Consider the following 17,010-nt stretch of genomic DNA (forward strand, 5'->3'; position numbering starts at 1 on the left):
ATTTTCACTAGCCTGCAAAATTATCTTCTATGTACAGTCTTGTTATCTGCCTGATGGTAAAAAGGGTTCTCCATAAGGAAATGTGGCCATGTAGGTGGTTGTTGTTGCCCCTGAAATACAATAATATGACCTTCAGAAAGTTCAATTTCTGTGCCGTATTTTGGGGGTATGGGGTATTTTGGGGTTTTTTTGCCTTTAATTTACTTTACAATAACTATGAGCAATAGTAGCCTTGTCGAGGATTATTGTTTTTTATCAACCATTGACCCTGCCCAGATTATTTCCAAACCACTGTTAGATACAGTGAAACACTCGATCTAGACAGCAGCATCCCCACCGAAATTGTACGGACTAACACATTTCCAGAATAATAATTCATGGTGACCTTGGTTTCAGACTAATATATAACAATGTTAATGTGTAGGCATTCTCAGCAGTAATCGTTCGAAAGGTGGGATATCCGGAATTTACAGGATCCAGACAAACAAGGTTTCACTTTAGCTACAATATTATCCACTCTGTCATAAGACAACATTTAATTCTCTCACTGATGGTGAACTTGTGCGTGTGCGTGCGAGTGTGCCAAAATCATTTCCGTAGCATAACTCAGAAACCGTTAAATATTTTTCTACAAAACTTTGTATGTCTATCAGACTCATGCTGAACTGGTGCCTTTTGCTATTTAGGAATTTTCAAAAAGATAATTATTTTTTATGTTTCCATGGCAACAATTTTGACTTAGGTTCTATAAGGGTGGTATTCATTTCCGGAGCATAACTCAAAACCCATTCAATACTTTCTAACAAAACTTTGCATGTTTACCAGACACATACTGAACTGGTGCCTTTTGCTATTTAGGAATTTTAGAAATTTTTATTTTTTACGTTTCCATGGCAACAAGTTGGACTTAGGTTCTATAAGGGTGGTGTTCGTTTCCGGAGCGTAACTCAAAAACTGTTAAATACTTTCTTACAAAACTTTGCATGTCTACCATGCAAATACTGAACTGGTGCCTTTTTGCTATTTAGGAATTTTATAAATTTTCGTTTTTATTGTTTCCATCATGTCCATGGCAACAAGTAGGGTGGGTTCGCTTATGGAGTATAAGAAATAAACTGTTAAATATTTCCTTGCAAAACATTGCATGTCTATATATAAAGCACATACTGAACTGGTGCCATTTGATATTAAGGAGTTTTAGAAATGTTTATTTTAGAATTTCCATTGCAGCTATTTTGACATAGACCAAGAGAAATGTTGGGTCAGTTACCTGGTTTGGGACCATAACATGTTAAAATGGGCGGGAGATAAAGATGACTTCGTCGATTATACGCTTGTTTTTACATGTGATGGTTTAATATATGTATATAAATGATAGTTTATTATCTCAAAGTGTTTTGTTACTGTAATCCTCTGTTTATGCCACATTGTAATGATGTCTGTGTGTTGCCAGGTCATCTATGCTCTCAACACCAAGAACGATGAACATGATGCGGTCCTTCAGAGCATCAAGGAACAGCATGAGTCTGAGCTGCAGCAGCTGCTGTCAGAAACCAAAGAAAAAGTGGAACTCTACAAAAACAAAATCAATGCTGACTCGGATCATCGGAAGAAAATACAGACCCTCGAAGCATCCCTGGCAGAACAAGAAAAATATAAAAGTTCCGCCTTGGATGAGTTCGAGAGGTTTAAAAAGCGTGCAGAAGAGAGAGAATGTGAGTTGAAGACAGAACATTCCAAAAGAATTTTAGACCTTTCGCAGGAAGTGTTGAAAGCTAAGCATGAGTTCGAAGAAAAGATTGTTAAATTTGAGGAATGGATGCAGCAACTTGACATTGACAAAGCTAGAGCTTTGGATGAAGTTAAACAGAAGCATGAACTTGAGTTAGATGAACTACGAACATTTCAACGATCTCAAAACAGTGACTGGTTAAATGAGTGTGCAAAAGTTGAGGACAAGTTTAAAACTGAAATTCAGGAGTTGAAGGATAGAGTAGATGCTTTACTAGATGAGAAAGTCAAATTGGAAGAAGACCATGAACTGAAAATGTCCAAAGCACAAGCCTTTTTTGAGAAAGAGCTTGAAGCTTTGAAGACATCTCAGAATGCCACACTGGAGGGAGATATGGTGAAGCTTCGGCAGGAACAGGAGAAAATGGTGAAGGATTTCGCAGCGTTAGAGAAGGAGCTGAAGACACAGATTGATCAGCTTATCAATCAACTTTCGGAGAGTGAGGAGTCCGTGGAGAAACACAAACATGAACTTTCACAGCTACAGAATAGTCTCAGGGACAAAGACAGCACTTCACATGAAGTGAACAAACAGGTAAATATACATTGGAAACATAAGGTGAACAAACAGGTAATATACATTGGAAACATAAGGTGAACAAACAGGTAAATATACATTGGAAACATAAGGTGAACAAACAGGTAAATATACATTGGAAACATAAGGTGAACAAACAGGTAATATACATTGGAAACATAAGGTGAACAAACAGGTAAATATACATTGGAAACATAAGGTGAACAAACAGGTAAATATACATCGGAAAAATAAAGTGAACAAACAGGTAAATATACATTGGAAACATAAGGTGAACAAACAGGTAAATATACATTGGAAACATAAGGTGAACAAACAGGTAATATACATTGGAAACATAAGGTGAACAAACAGGTAAATATACAGGTAAATATACATTGGAAACATAAGGTGAACAAACAGGTAATATTCATTGGAAACCTAAGGTGAACAAACAGGCAATATACATATACACTGGTAACATGCTTTGAAGAAACTGATACCCATCCATGGAAAACCATTAGTTGATCTAATAGGTAAATATTCACCAGATATAATAACATTATAAGTTGAATAAACAGACAAATATGCATGGGTGACAATATAGTAACATGCATAGATGAAACAGGTTAATATACATCGGTAACATGCTTTGAAGAAGCCGGAAATATGTCCTTGGGTACTGGTAATATAAGTTGAACAAATAGGTAAATAGACACAGGCAGTGTATGCTTAACAAATTGGTAATTATACTTTGGCTTAATACAGTGAAAAAGTAATTGTAAAATGGTAACGTGTGAAAAAACAAGTTAATATCAACAAGAAGAAGATGTACTCAGGCTGCTCTCAAAATAAAATGAAATATACACAGGTACTGATAGCTGTACACACAGGGCTCCGTTCCACAACGTGATATTACCATGACTACTGTATAATTCTACTTTAAACATGGATTAAGAAACAAGTATCAAACTATATCATTTTCATAGAACCAACAGGTTACTGTCAATTTGAAACTTTAGATGAATATATATTTTGAAGCCAAGAAATGAATGAGGAAAAGATTAGAACAAATCCATTGAAATAATCTTAACATTATGAAATTGTGAAAAAGTGAACAACACTTTATTACCCACGTGGTGAAGATACAGGTGGTAAGATACTAAATCCGTACGTCACACGTGTGTCGTACAAGGTTGACCTTGTTTTATTCTTTTTGATTGGATAACCGTGACCTCTGTCACACCGGGACTACTTTTTTCATTCATAAAAAATCGCGAGACGTCATTCATTTTGCGATTACAAGGCAGAACTGAAGAAATTCATGAGAACGAGAGATATTTACAAACACTTTATTAAACCAAACAAGATAGTCACACGCATCAAATTCGGTTTGCATTCAATATAAGTTATGCATAGAGCTCCTACAGACATATAATCGAGCTAGATCTATAAATAGATTTACAATGTACGACTGCCGATCGAGCGCGTCCCTTGAGCGTGACGCACCCGACCATTTTCGCAACTTTCAATTTGATTTAACGTAAAAGGATAAGCGTGGTGAAATGAAGTCTGTTTAAACTATCTGGACAGATATCTAGACTTACTTGGGATGATCCGGTTGTGCCATCGGTGTCCCCTTTGAAGCGTATTTTGTGGCGCTGTTTCGGTAGGTGTTGTTCATGAATGAACGAACACGACAGCACGACCAGATCACTTAAAGTTCACAGTTCCGATAAAAATCATTCGAAAACTCCGTGGAAGTGTGCCTGACTTCTGATTTGTGGCCCCAAACATCCCAAATGTGAACAGTAACATTCCCTATCTCTAGCGTAAAACGCTGTGAGTGGATCGCGGTTGTCTTTTCTTATTCCGGTGGCGACCTTGCCCTTCGAAGCTGTCACTACCATGCAAGCAGACTTGAGTTTGTTGATTTTCACGTCTTCAGTAAAGGGTGGTACAGTTAACATGAATGTCTTTGGCGAACAGTCTGATTTCCCTCTTCCAAAATGGTACGAACATGATATAAATTCAGCTGATAGATCAAGGAAACCGAACCATTTTGATTGCACAGACAAGACCCCGGCAGTGTGACCGACTGTTGGTCCGATATTCAAAGCGCGGCGCTAATGTGACATTTCAAATTTTCTTATCGGTGTCCTGCGTACTTACAACATGGCGCTTGAATTACCATAAGTTGAAGACTTTCTTCCAAAAGGATCTTGAGCGTCGGTGCTGGTTTGTTTGCAAACAGAACAGCAGGCGCATGTTGTTAATGCGTATGCATAAACATGTCAACAATGCCCATATTTGGTCATATATCAATATTCATGCGCAACCAGATTTTGCAACCGGTTTCAGTTTGGTCTGTCAACGAACGAAAGGTGTTATGTATTTACACTTAAATATATATTTAACGTGGGTAATAAATAAAATACCACACTCATTCTCGTTAGATACCATTTTTACGAAACTCGTGAACTTTCTATGGTATCTGACCTCGCTTTCGCTCGGTCAGATACCATAGAAAGTCCACTCGTTTCGTAAAAATGGTATCTAACGAGAATGAGTGTAGTATTCTCTATGTATGTTATTGGCAGTCAGGTTTGATAACTATAAGCCTTGTCTCTCAGTTATCAGATCAACAGGCGGAGGTTGAAAGGTTGTCCACAAGGCTACATGCCGTTGAGACAGATCTGTCTGCAGTGACGGAGCGATGTACACAACAGGCAGCAGAGATGCTGAGGAAGTCAAGTAAGCTGTGCCATCACGTAGACATATGTGTTAATGTCACATCAGTTAGACCACTCATGAACAATGATGTACCAATAATCATGAGAATATAGCTTCCATAATTATTATAACAGACTTGGATGTTAAGCATGCACATTGCAGAAAATGCTTTTTCAGTCGACTGACACATTCATCTCCTCACATGACCCAATTTCCATTCATACCTGGAATCTGGATGAATTTGCCGACAAACTGTTTCCTTCCTCAATTTCTTCTTTTCTGGTCCGAGTACTGTTGAATTTTCAAGTTTTCCTACCCTGCTGTCAAGACTGCAAGAGTTATGCCCCTTTATTTGTTTCTCACACTTGATGATTCAGTCCACGTGTATGTGACTGTACAATTTGGATCTTAAAAATAACTTTATGTCTTCACAAATGTCAGACATGGATATGTTGAACATTAAATGAAAATACTAGTATTTGTAATCTTTTATTTAGCTGCATTGATGTCAGTTTATGACACTATTACAACATGCCCTCAGCCCGACTTGTAGAAAATGTCATTCCCACAGCTAAACATATCTCATAATATTCCATGTGAATGCTGTATCTGTATATCTACAGATAGTGATGATAAGGTAAGGTAGCACCAGTAGAAGTTGTTGTCCCAGATTGGAATGTACATCTTTCAAAAAAATTGTGCATGGAAATAATGTGCACAGGTGGTGGAATGATTAATAGTGACATTTTGTCCTTGCAGCACTGATCGGGGAGCTAGAAGCCACAGTCATTCAGAAGAGTAGTACAATAGACGAGCTCAAAGCACAGGTTTCCAAGTTGAAAGACAAACTGGCTTGGCTGGAATCAGAGAGGAAGAATTTAGAAAGTCAAAAACAGAACCTCTCAGAGGAACAGCAATCACAGCTTAAGTCTTTAGAACAGGTAGGAAGCCAAAACATGGTGATGGATGCAACAGGGCATTGCAGGCTAATGAGAAATGTGTAACCTTTTTGTTGCCGGATTGTGAAATGTGTGCATTAGTGTAAGCAGAGTTATCTCCCTTAGTATATGATGGCAGACTTGAGTTGGCTGTGGTTAGGTAGCCTTCACAATGAAGTATTTTGAATAAATAATTTTGACTGAGAATACTCATTAAGGTATCATTCATCACTGATGAGAAAGTAACTTGACTAAAAAACTTTTTTTTCCTTGATGTAGAATGGAATTAAAGTTTTTTAAAGGAATTATTTATGTAGTGGCTGACATGTGGATTTAGGATTAGATTCACAAACTGCATATCCATCATTTGCATCAATTATGACCTGTCCAAACTCAGCGGCATCACCTCACAGCAGCAATGTCTGTTGGGACCTGAGTTACAATACGTCCCCATCACCCCATTACTTATTATTGTTGTCTTTGTTGTTATTGTAACCTGTGCATCATTGTTGATGGCATAGGTAGTTTCTCATGCTGTCAACCACTGGTTGTGCCTGGCCCTGATTAAGGCTGCTGTGTTAAAGCTGGAATATTGCTGACTGCACAGTTAATCATCATTGTCTGAACCCCACATGAGCACTGACCAGCCATGCCTGGTGTGTTGCAGTCCCTGGAAGACTTGTCTGTGGAGAAGCAGACCCTGCAGCAGAGACTGGAGCGGGAGATCCAGAGTCTGCAGGACAAGTACAAGCACAAGGAGCAGCAGCTCACAGCCGCACACGACGCCGCCATCAACACCCTCAACCGCGAACACCGCGAACAGATGGACCAACAGAAGACAGCTGCTGCTGAGGTCCTGGAAGACACTAAACAGGTGGGTGGACCACATGTCAGATATTACGTTATGAGACTATATGTGTTGAAATGGATGTTTGAGAGGTATTTGATCAATGAAACAACCAAAGGGCAAAGTTTGCAACTGTGACAGTGTTGTGCTGCAGAAAGTTCAGTTCTTGGGGGTCTTGGGGGTCCTTGAGGTTTACACCTATAGTACTTGAAGCTAGGGACCCAAATCTTGATGTTTTAACATTAAGGGTATGACAAGGACCCATTGACTTTCATGGTTAATATTGAACAATGTATACCATATTTGCTGTAATAAGTGCCCTGGGTGCTTAGAAAATTGACAAAGTGAGCGCTCAGTAAAACTTGGTTAGGACAAATTAGTTCAAACATCAACAAAACTAAAACTCTTTCAATAATGACGCCCATTCTGCACTGCTGTTTTCTGTAAAACAAATCTGTAATTTACACACAAGCATAAGGACTGTCATGTTAGTTTTCAATCTTTGATTGAGGTACTTATAAAGACTACAGTCATATTGTTCTCAGAGTTGGTCAGGGAGCGGTTATTGGAGCAGGACTGATACAGTATGTGTATATAGGATACCTTGATTTTGTGATCATGTGAATGTGTATGAAACCTTCCCTTGTCTGTCCAGGAGTACCAGGGCAAGTATGATGAGGATGTGAAGCAACTGACTGCAGACAAAACTGCTGTCATGGTGGAGTTCGAGAGGGTCAAAGCAGAGTTGTACAGCAAACTGCAGATCACCGAGAATGAGGTGAGTCAAATATCAGCATCTGTGGCAGTCTTAGAGACTGGGTAGCCGAATTGTTGAAGCCACAGACCAGGGTTCCATTCCCCACATGGATAAAATGTGTGATGCCAGGTTATTGCTGGAATAATCTAAAACCAAACTCACTGTAGCTGTCTTGAATCCCCGCTGGGATCAATGAATAGTGTCCTTTGATGGACCATTGAGGTTAATCCAGGGAAAACAACTGTATGACAATGTATAAGTTCCCCATAAGCTATTGAACCTAGCAAGTACTCACGCAATCAGTACTTTTAACAATGGGAAGATTGCATCAAGTGTCAAATCAAAACTTGATATGTCATGAGGCTGACAAAGGTTGTTTTGATGTGTACATTAGAACTTTCATTTACCTGAACCCATCACCTTGTACCTTTAATATTACTTACTATTACTTCAGTATTATCCACTACTGAGTCAAATGTCCACTCTGGCTAATTCGTCACTATGTTCTTCAGAAGGCCTTGAACATTTAACCTGAATTATTTTAATCGTTTGGAAAACAAATTCAGTCAAATCAACATGTCAGTACAGAAGCAGTGATGAGCAGTTCAAGCAATGCTCCCCCAGAAACTACAGGTATATCCTTATAAGGGCACTGTATCATTCAAAGTATTCATTTGAAAAAAAAATGTTCAATTTACAGCTTGGAGGCTTATTATACAATTTCAGTGATTTTGGAGATACTGTTTCTAAGCATGCTATGCATGTAAAGGACATTTAAGAAAGCAAATTATTTCTCATCCTGACATATTCCCTCCTTGGATCCCACAGCTCTCCAGCAGTTTGCCTGTCAGAGTTACTTCCCCTTGAACCCTCAGCTTAATTCTCTTTTGAGTTTCAACACACATTATGCAAAGCCAGTTTCATAATCCTTTAACATCAGAATAAAAATTTGTTGTTATTGTATAGTATTTGGGTAATCCTTTCTTGGAAAGTTACTGCTGACGATAATTTCTCAATTTGTTTTTGTTGCTTTTACATAATTTTGCATTAATTTATTTACTGCATCATCAGCAGATGGTGGTGACAGACATTTGTTTCATTTGACTTCAGCCCTGGTTGTTGATAACTTTTATTACCATTTATTTGCTACACATGTGAATGTGTGGTGTTACAGCCATGTCAGATGTGGAGGCTTCAGAGCACAAAATACTGTCAAAAATTTCTGGCAGCAGCTTGAGTCTACAGTGCTTTTGATGCTTCACTCAGTGTGTATAATGTCATCAGTCCTATACTAGGGGAGACAATAAATGTATGAGTGTCTCTGTACCAGAGCAAGGTTGTCATTGGGCGGGGGAGGAAATGAGACCTGATGCAGCTGATATCACATTGGTGACAGGGACAAGGAGTGAGGGAATGACTTCCTAAATGATCCTAGACCATCGCACAGGCCTGACACTGACACTGGGCAAGCTCTACCTATTGGAAAAACTTTCCTCCTCATGAACAGTGTTCACAGTTTTTGTGAATGTGAAAATTGCAGCAGTTGGTGCAAAAGAATTTGTTTCATGTCGTCAACCTCGGGTGTGGTCAGAGGAGCAGGAGAGGCTGCACACCACAGTGGCACATTACATCCACAAGATGGACAGGACGTTCCAGTTTTACAGGTTGATAGAGGGACAAGGTCAGAGCTCACCCATGTGCTGACAGACATGTTGTTAAGGCAAGGACAGTCCACTCCACAGACTGTATCCAAGCCTGTGGAAGAGTTGCGAGGGCCCAACATTAATCTCTTGGCCACAACATTCAATCACCAGCTTCTAGTATTTGTGTGACCAGCCTCTGATCCATCCACTAATTTTTTATCATGTTGCACCAGTAATGTTGTGGGAAGGTCTGCGAGTTCTGTGGAAAGCTCAGGTAGACACAGATAGTGTCTGCATTTGGTCACACCTAATTGGCACAGTTGTCTTTGGTTCTCAAACTCGCAGATTCACAGATTCACAGAAGACACTACCTTCAAACTGCCAGTTGGGACATTTGAGTTTGATCAGTCAAACACGATGCAGGCACATCCAGCGTCAAGGGCAATGTGTGGTTGATCTACAAACAAGATTAATGATCAGAGGGTTCTTCTTGAAGATGGTGTGGCCATGGGATGGCCTAGTGATTAAAACATTTGCTCATCATGGCAAAAGCCTGAGTTCAATTCCCTTCATGGGTACAATGTGTGAAGCCCATTTCTGGTGGCCCGAGCCATGATATTGGTTGAATATTGCTTACAGCAGCATAGAACCATACGCACTCATTCTTGAAGGTGTCACATTGTAATTCTACTCTAAATGGGATTTGTTTACAGCCTACTGTTGGATGAAGGGAGTGAATCCCATGGTGGCTGCAGATGAGTTTATTACAGATTATTTGTTGTACTTAAGTACTTAAGTACAACAAAAAATGTGAGGAGGTACAATTGCTACAAATGTAGCAGGTATCAACACTGCAACACCTTGGTGGAAAGAAGTTTAGTACTGCTCCAGAGATAACAGAGGTGCTTAAGAGCTTTTCGCCTTGACGATCAAAGGTGCCGCTTCAGACCTCCTGCATCGGATTTGGGTGTGGTTTTGCAACATTTGACCCCTGATCCCTTTGAGCCACTAGCAGAAGCAGAAACACCAATGTGTAGTGTAACACAATTTCTGAGGGATTGTTTTGCTCCTACTGTGATTTGCTACAACTTGATGAGAGGAAAGTGAAGGTTCAAGAGGAGGTAACTCTGATGGGTGACCTGGTTGAGAGCGCCTCTTGCAGAAAGGCACGTTTTTTCGTTCTGTTAGGGAAGTTTGCAACATGTTGTATCAAAATAAATGAGAATTAACCAAATATTCTTAATGACCCTTTCCATGGCATGATAAGCGTTCTGTGACTTTGTTGTTTTGGGGGTTTTTTGGGGGGCACATCAGCCTTCTTTATGTCAAGCCTGTCAGTTGGCGGAGCAAGGAGATCCTGTTTGGCATCCATAATGAATCTTTAAGTTGTGAAGTTAAAATCTTTCCTTAGGAGCCATTTGCCTAGGGACATTTTGTAGTTGACCCCATGCAACTTTCCCCACCCACACCAGACGTTGTGACATTTACAATCCCTTTTATCTAAGAGTTTAACTCTTCACCTTTTTTAGCTCAAGCACAGGAGATTTCAGCAAAGGATTTCTTTTCTTTTTCATAGATTTTCTTTCATCCTTTTGACTTTTGAGAGTGGACATTTTCGCATAGGCCAATTTGTCTCCGCCTCAGCTGAGTGCAGCAAGACTGGTACTGCCCTGCTATAACGTATAAAGAAATACAAACATGACAGCAGGGATAATCTTGCCATGCTATGAAATAATTGAAGAAGGAGTAAATGTACTCCAAAATCATTTTCAGGTAAATTATGGTTAATTTCAGATGCATGATAATTGTTCAAAACTGGATTTTGTAGTTTAGTGTCCTATCAAGATAGCAACTTGATGATTATTCCAGAGTTTTCAACCATGGAGGACCATTTGGCCTATTAAAATTTGAAAGAAGAGTTTATCATAGACCAAAGCTTCCTTTTGGAAACTCTGGTTAGGGGAAAAGTTATTTCAGTGAGTGAGTTGGGTTTAACGCCGCTTTTAACAGTATTCCAGTTATATCACAGCATGTCAGCTTAATGTGAGAAGAAAGCCAGAAGTGATGCAGGTCTCAGACGTTTACCACTTCTGTGAAACCCAAGAGGACGGGTATGGTGCTGACAAATATAGAAACATAATCGGGGCAAACTGGGATTCGAACCCACAATCATAGGTTTCTGGCGTACCCAAGGGACGCAACTCTGCACAGCAAATCACAGCGACTTAGACAACTGGGCCACCTGTGCCCCCCTGTTTAAGACACATTACTTTCTGAATTTAAATCCAAGAAGCAAAATGGTACTGACATTCCTATAGGTACAAACATAAATGATGAAAGTCCAAGCAGTATCACTGAAATGCTTTGTGCATTGAAAGGAATGAGATAAAATGACTGCACTGTAGACCATCAACTGCGGGAACATCAGCACCATTTAGTATCAGGGAAGTATTCTTAATCCAAGGTAGGGAAAAGTGAAAGAGAGGAAACTTTTTAGCCAGTTAGTTGAATTTAGCTTCTTGATGCTTGTTTCAATGTGATTGTAAATGGCAGTAATCCTGGTAATGTGGCCATTGCCCTGCTTCAAAGATGTGCATTCCCCTAATGATTACTGTTAATGGTCACAGAATCACTGTGCAGATGTTTGAAATCTGTTCTAGCGTACTAATCAGACCATCTAGCAACTTTTGAGAAGATATCTCTAAATTTATTGCTTCTGTAACTAGATTCCAGGGCGACCTGTCTGAAAATAGCCCACATTTACATCAAGACTGAGCTTGGCTGAATACTTTAATTTCTTATCAAAGTTTGGCAGTAAAAAGTTGTGAGATCAAAAGGGGTGAAATGTAAGCTGTTCATTTTCTCCAATGAATTCTGATTCAAGCCAGAGAACAGCGTGTCTTCCAGTCAATTGTATAGGTTCAGAATATTCTGCATCAGACTGGCAGTCTGCAAGTGATTGTCTTTCCTATTATTGTTTTGCATCCTTTTTGACAAATTTTCCAAACCTGTGGCCCTTTATTACATGTGATGACTTTTTGTATGCACAATTCCTACCATAACAACATGTGGATTTGGTTGTTTAAGTAAAATTATTAATAATGGTTTACATAAAGTGTTTGCGACTTTTGGGTGCTGTACTATGCAAAACTCCCTCACTCTTTCTAAAGCCTTGGTCATTCTCGTTCCTGGTTATAAATAGTTCCGAGCAACCGATGCTTGTCTTGCGAGGCGACTTTATGGATCGGGTGGGCTGGCTTGGTGTCTTGGTTGACAGCCTTCCCAGACACTGTGTATGGTTACTCATAATTTTAGTCACTGGATTGTCTGGTCCAGACCAAATTATTTACAGGCCATTGTCATGCAGCTGAAATATTGCTGAGTGATATGTTAAACAACAAACCGCTGCTCAAAAGCCTTATGTAATTTGTTCTCATGCCTATAACTGGCAGGTACAGTGAAGTAGCCTAGTGGTTAAAGTGTTTGCTAGGTTCAATTGCCCACATGAATACAATGTATCAGCCCATTTCTGGTGTCCCCCACCATGATATTGCTGGAATATTGCTAAAAGATGTGTAAAACCATAACATACATACTCACTCATTCATTCACTCGCTATAACTGGCATGTATATTTATTACTTCATTTAACCTGTGGGTATTCTGTATGATAGACCTCTGAGAAACTAACATGTTTTCTTCAAGGAGTACCCACGGGAAGATTCCAGGCTCGCTGACTTGGTTGATACATGTCATCGTTTCCAGTTGAGTGGATCGATGCTCTTGATATCAATCACTGGATTGTCTGGTCCAAACTCGATTATTTACATACCGCCGTCATATAGCTGGAATATTGCTGAGTGCGATGTAAAACAACAAACCAAACCAAACCAAACCATACAAGGAGTATGTCCACTGGATGTGAGATGAGGCTGCGTGTTGTGTTGTGTTGTGCAGGTGAAGAGGCTGGAGGGGCTGGTGCATGAGAGTGAGAATGGCCTGGGATCAGCAACCTCCCACATCACCAACCTGAAGGAAGCGGCCACCAAGCTCAAGTATGAGCTGGACACAACTCGGGCAGAGCTGAAGGCAACCAAGATCTCCGAGGCCAATTTCAAGGTAAGACCAGTGCTATACCTTCACAAGTAACTCACCATCTGTGGCTCAAACATAAACGTGCCTATTTTGTCCATTGACAGTAAGCTATAAATCTGTTTTCACTTTTTATCTGAACAATGGTTGATCAATCAGTTCCAGTGTAATCAGTGTCCTAATGTGCTCCTATGAGGTATATTAGGCTACAAGTACCCCATGTTTTAGTGTAGGGAACTAGCATGGGGACCAGCTAGAGGGGCCAACAAGATTGATTGAAGACCTTGGCCTCACACCCCAATGCAATATAGTGCTATGACTTTTGGAAGGTCATGTTTGAGTATCGTATGACTTTAAGAGTCATAGCTCTAAGTTTGTTTGAGGAACTAGGTCTGGCTGTTTAAGTGTGGTGGCACATCGTCCTGTGCACAGCACACAGATCACTAATCAGGTGAAGTTAAGCAACATCATTCTGGGAGAGTAGATAGATTGGTGACCACGTTAAGCAGCTTGACTCCTGAGAGTTTCTAAGGCTTCGGTCCTGCCCCACACTGAAGCACATGTACCACATGTGGTGTCTCCTTTGGCAAGTGACTTTGTTCTAAATGTGCCTCTGTTCACCCAGCAGGGAGTGGGTACCCAGTAGGATGAGATGGTAATATGGCTGTTAATCTTCTAGCGCCTCACAGGCAGCTTGGGTTGTATACTCAGGGAGCTGAGAATGAAAATCGAGTGCTCACTTATCCATTGACTGGGGTAATAATGTAAGCGCCATGAGCACACGAGCTGGTATGGAGTTTGGTGCCATACAAATGGACTCATTATTATTATTATTACCGTATTTTCTTGAGTATAGTGTGCACCCATGTATAATGCGCACCCCCCTCTGGCGGGTTCAATAGTTTGGATAAAAAGAAATTTGAATATTATGCGCAGAACAAAATTACACCGTACCCCTTCAGCGAAGTCCGGCAAACGAACGGGTGATGAGAAACTTCGTCAGTACAAATTCGAAATTTGAGATAAAAAATCACCAGACATGTTGATTTACCATTTAAATTGTATTTTTTGTTCAGCTAGGCATTGTTTTATATCCAGGGATGAAGATTACCTTGTGTATTTTCTCGTAAACTTAGCCGGATACAGCAATCAGCTGTACACACGTTTTCTTGGAATCTACCGGTGATTCGTTCAAGACACACCCAATGATATAACTTTACAGTATTTTAATGCAAGGATCGGCAAAACTATTTTTTTTTATCAGGAATAATATATTCCAATATCTTGTTAATTTAGATGCAGCTTTTACTAAACATATTTAAAATAATAATAACCCTAAGCGAAGCAGCTGATCGCTATTGCCGGGTATTATTTTTTACATGGAACCAGTCTGACCAGTCACCGTCAAGGCTCCCGTGCACGTGATCGCGTGATCGCGATAATTATGTGTTGACATAGAATCATCCAACAAAAACAAATATGACTTTTAACGAATCAAAGTATGGCATTTATGATATATCTATCCATTCTCTGTCAACTAAAGTTTGTTTCAAGTCATCAATAGAGGTAATCTGACCGTGGTTCCTGTTAAAAACGGTGAGTTGTGCGATCTTCCGATCGCTTCATACACGATTTCGCGGAAATTAATTAAAACAATATTAAAAGTAATTTTGAATAAAATTAATGAAATAAGTTACAAACATAAGGCCACATATACAAAGAACACTTTTCATGGCCAGACAGTGTAATTACATGAATAATTTGTGAACTTCAGTATGGATTTGTTGACATGGTATTTCCGGTGTTACGTGCTCACGGTAATGTCTTTCCATGGGGGAAAAAACATCAAAACTCATTAATTCGTGTATAATGCGCACCCCCTTCTACACAGCTGTGTTTTTTGGGGGAAAAGTGCGCACTATACTCAAGAAAATACAGTATTGTTATTGTACCCATCATTTATCAGGGCTCCGCTGCCATTCCCTCATTGAAGATACTGAAGACCATGTAACACATAGAGGAAGCCAAGTCACAAAAACTGATAGCTTGCTGACTACACAAGACGCTAATTGTTTAATTGCTGACAACTGTTATACTCTCACTCACTCACAATCATATAACAACCAATCACAAATGTACGTTTCACGTTTGAATGTTATTTCTAGCATTTCATTTGGAACATCCCGGTTTTAGTGTCCATTCTTTGGTCTGTTAAACTGACACAGTGATGGCCAGCAACTTCAATCTTACAAACACAGATAAGCCTTTAAAATGAAAACAGACATGGGAGAAGAACAGCAGGTCGGTAAGAGGCAAATTTCTGTGAAACCAGCTAACTGTATGTGAGCAAAAAAAGCATAAACTGTTTTAATGATGCATGTTGTATTGAGAGAGGTGTTCCCAATCAGTTTCCCTTAACTAAGTCATCGGATGACACACCTACAGGCAGTGGTTTGGCCCTGAGCCAGTGTCTTGTTTCCAGGCTCCACAGGGGCCAAACGTTGGATGATGTTCATCAAAGCGAGGACTGTAACACAATTTGGCTTTCATCACTACATTTCAGCAATATATGTATCAAGGATAGTTTGTGACGTTGGTCTATCTTGAAATACTCAGTGGTAGATTTAAGATATAGGACCTACAATGCATCATGAACGCCCTCCTTGCGTATCAGTACAAATCAAGACACTACTTCTGGTTGTTTTGGTGTAAAATTCTACATGTTCAATGTGTCCAGGTTTCTGGCTTCAACCAGTTTGCAGTATCTTGCATGATAAGTTAATTTAGGTTCTTTCTTATATACTCACCGACAAAAGAAACACGAATACTATACATGTTGGTTAATAGATGAAGAATTACTCATATTCAAGAGACATTAGATTGGTTCGAGGAACAAACGAACATACTGGCATGTTGTGTGAACCGACGCTCATGAACACATCACATGTGATGTCATAGAGCCATGACTCAAGATTCACCATTTGTCTCGTGCAGGATTTGCGTGTAAAGTTTGGAAATCATATGCAGCATATCGTGATAAGAATAAAGACACTGTGGTAACACTCGACTGATTGTTAGTTTGTCATTAGGTGGTAAACATTAAAAACATCTCTTCTTAACTTATATACTTCTCCATATGTTTCTATTGTTCACGTTTCGTTTGGCAGGGAGTATAGTTTCATGAAATCAGACTTAGTAATGTAAGGTAGGGTAACACAAGTCAGCGAAGCTACCAGGGCGGTTTATTACAAAACTTCTATTACATTTTGTAAATACAGTCAAACACTGTTGTGTCGCAGTTGAAGGGACCTACGTAAATAATTTGAGAAACCACCGAAAATGATGAATAAAGAAGCAATACGCGGGGACCAAGCTTTGAGATAACCCTATGTTCAACACGGTGTTTAATTGGAGATTCAGAATTAAAATATGATTCGCCACAAGGGTAGGCATATTGTGTATTGTCTCGTCAGGTGTAATTAATACATTAGTGAATCCTGACACTCCCACAACCTACTGTCTGATTGTCCGACAGCATCTTTAAGAACGCTTTGTTACTGCTGCTGAAACTGCTCGACAGACCATGGGGACACACCAGCGACACATTAGTGCTTGAGTGTGGGTCCAAGGTGCCTATGGCCTTCATCAACCGCCTCATCCATTCCATGTATCGACGTTGCACGGCAGTCAGCA

General features: G+C 39.8%; 1 protein-coding gene across 1 annotated transcript in view; it reads left to right on the top strand.

Moving 5' to 3' along the window:
* LOC139452735 (protein FAM184A-like) overlaps window positions 1–17,010 on the top strand; it is a 110,143-nt gene that overhangs the window by 15,877 nt on the left and 77,256 nt on the right. The window contains exons 2-7 of the mRNA XM_071234313.1: window positions 1,454–2,326; window positions 4,942–5,062; window positions 5,801–5,982; window positions 6,647–6,853; window positions 7,482–7,604; window positions 13,183–13,344. Coding sequence (XP_071090414.1) covers window positions 1,454–2,326; window positions 4,942–5,062; window positions 5,801–5,982; window positions 6,647–6,853; window positions 7,482–7,604; window positions 13,183–13,344 — 1,668 coding nt within the window. The remainder of the gene's footprint in view (window positions 1–1,453; window positions 2,327–4,941; window positions 5,063–5,800; window positions 5,983–6,646; window positions 6,854–7,481; window positions 7,605–13,182; window positions 13,345–17,010) is intronic.

This window comes from Haliotis cracherodii, unplaced genomic scaffold, assembly GCF_022045235.1.
Source record: "Haliotis cracherodii isolate W230 unplaced genomic scaffold, xgHalCrac1.p SCAF_9, whole genome shotgun sequence".
In the NCBI taxonomy this organism is placed as follows: Eukaryota; Metazoa; Mollusca; class Gastropoda; order Lepetellida; family Haliotidae; genus Haliotis; species Haliotis cracherodii.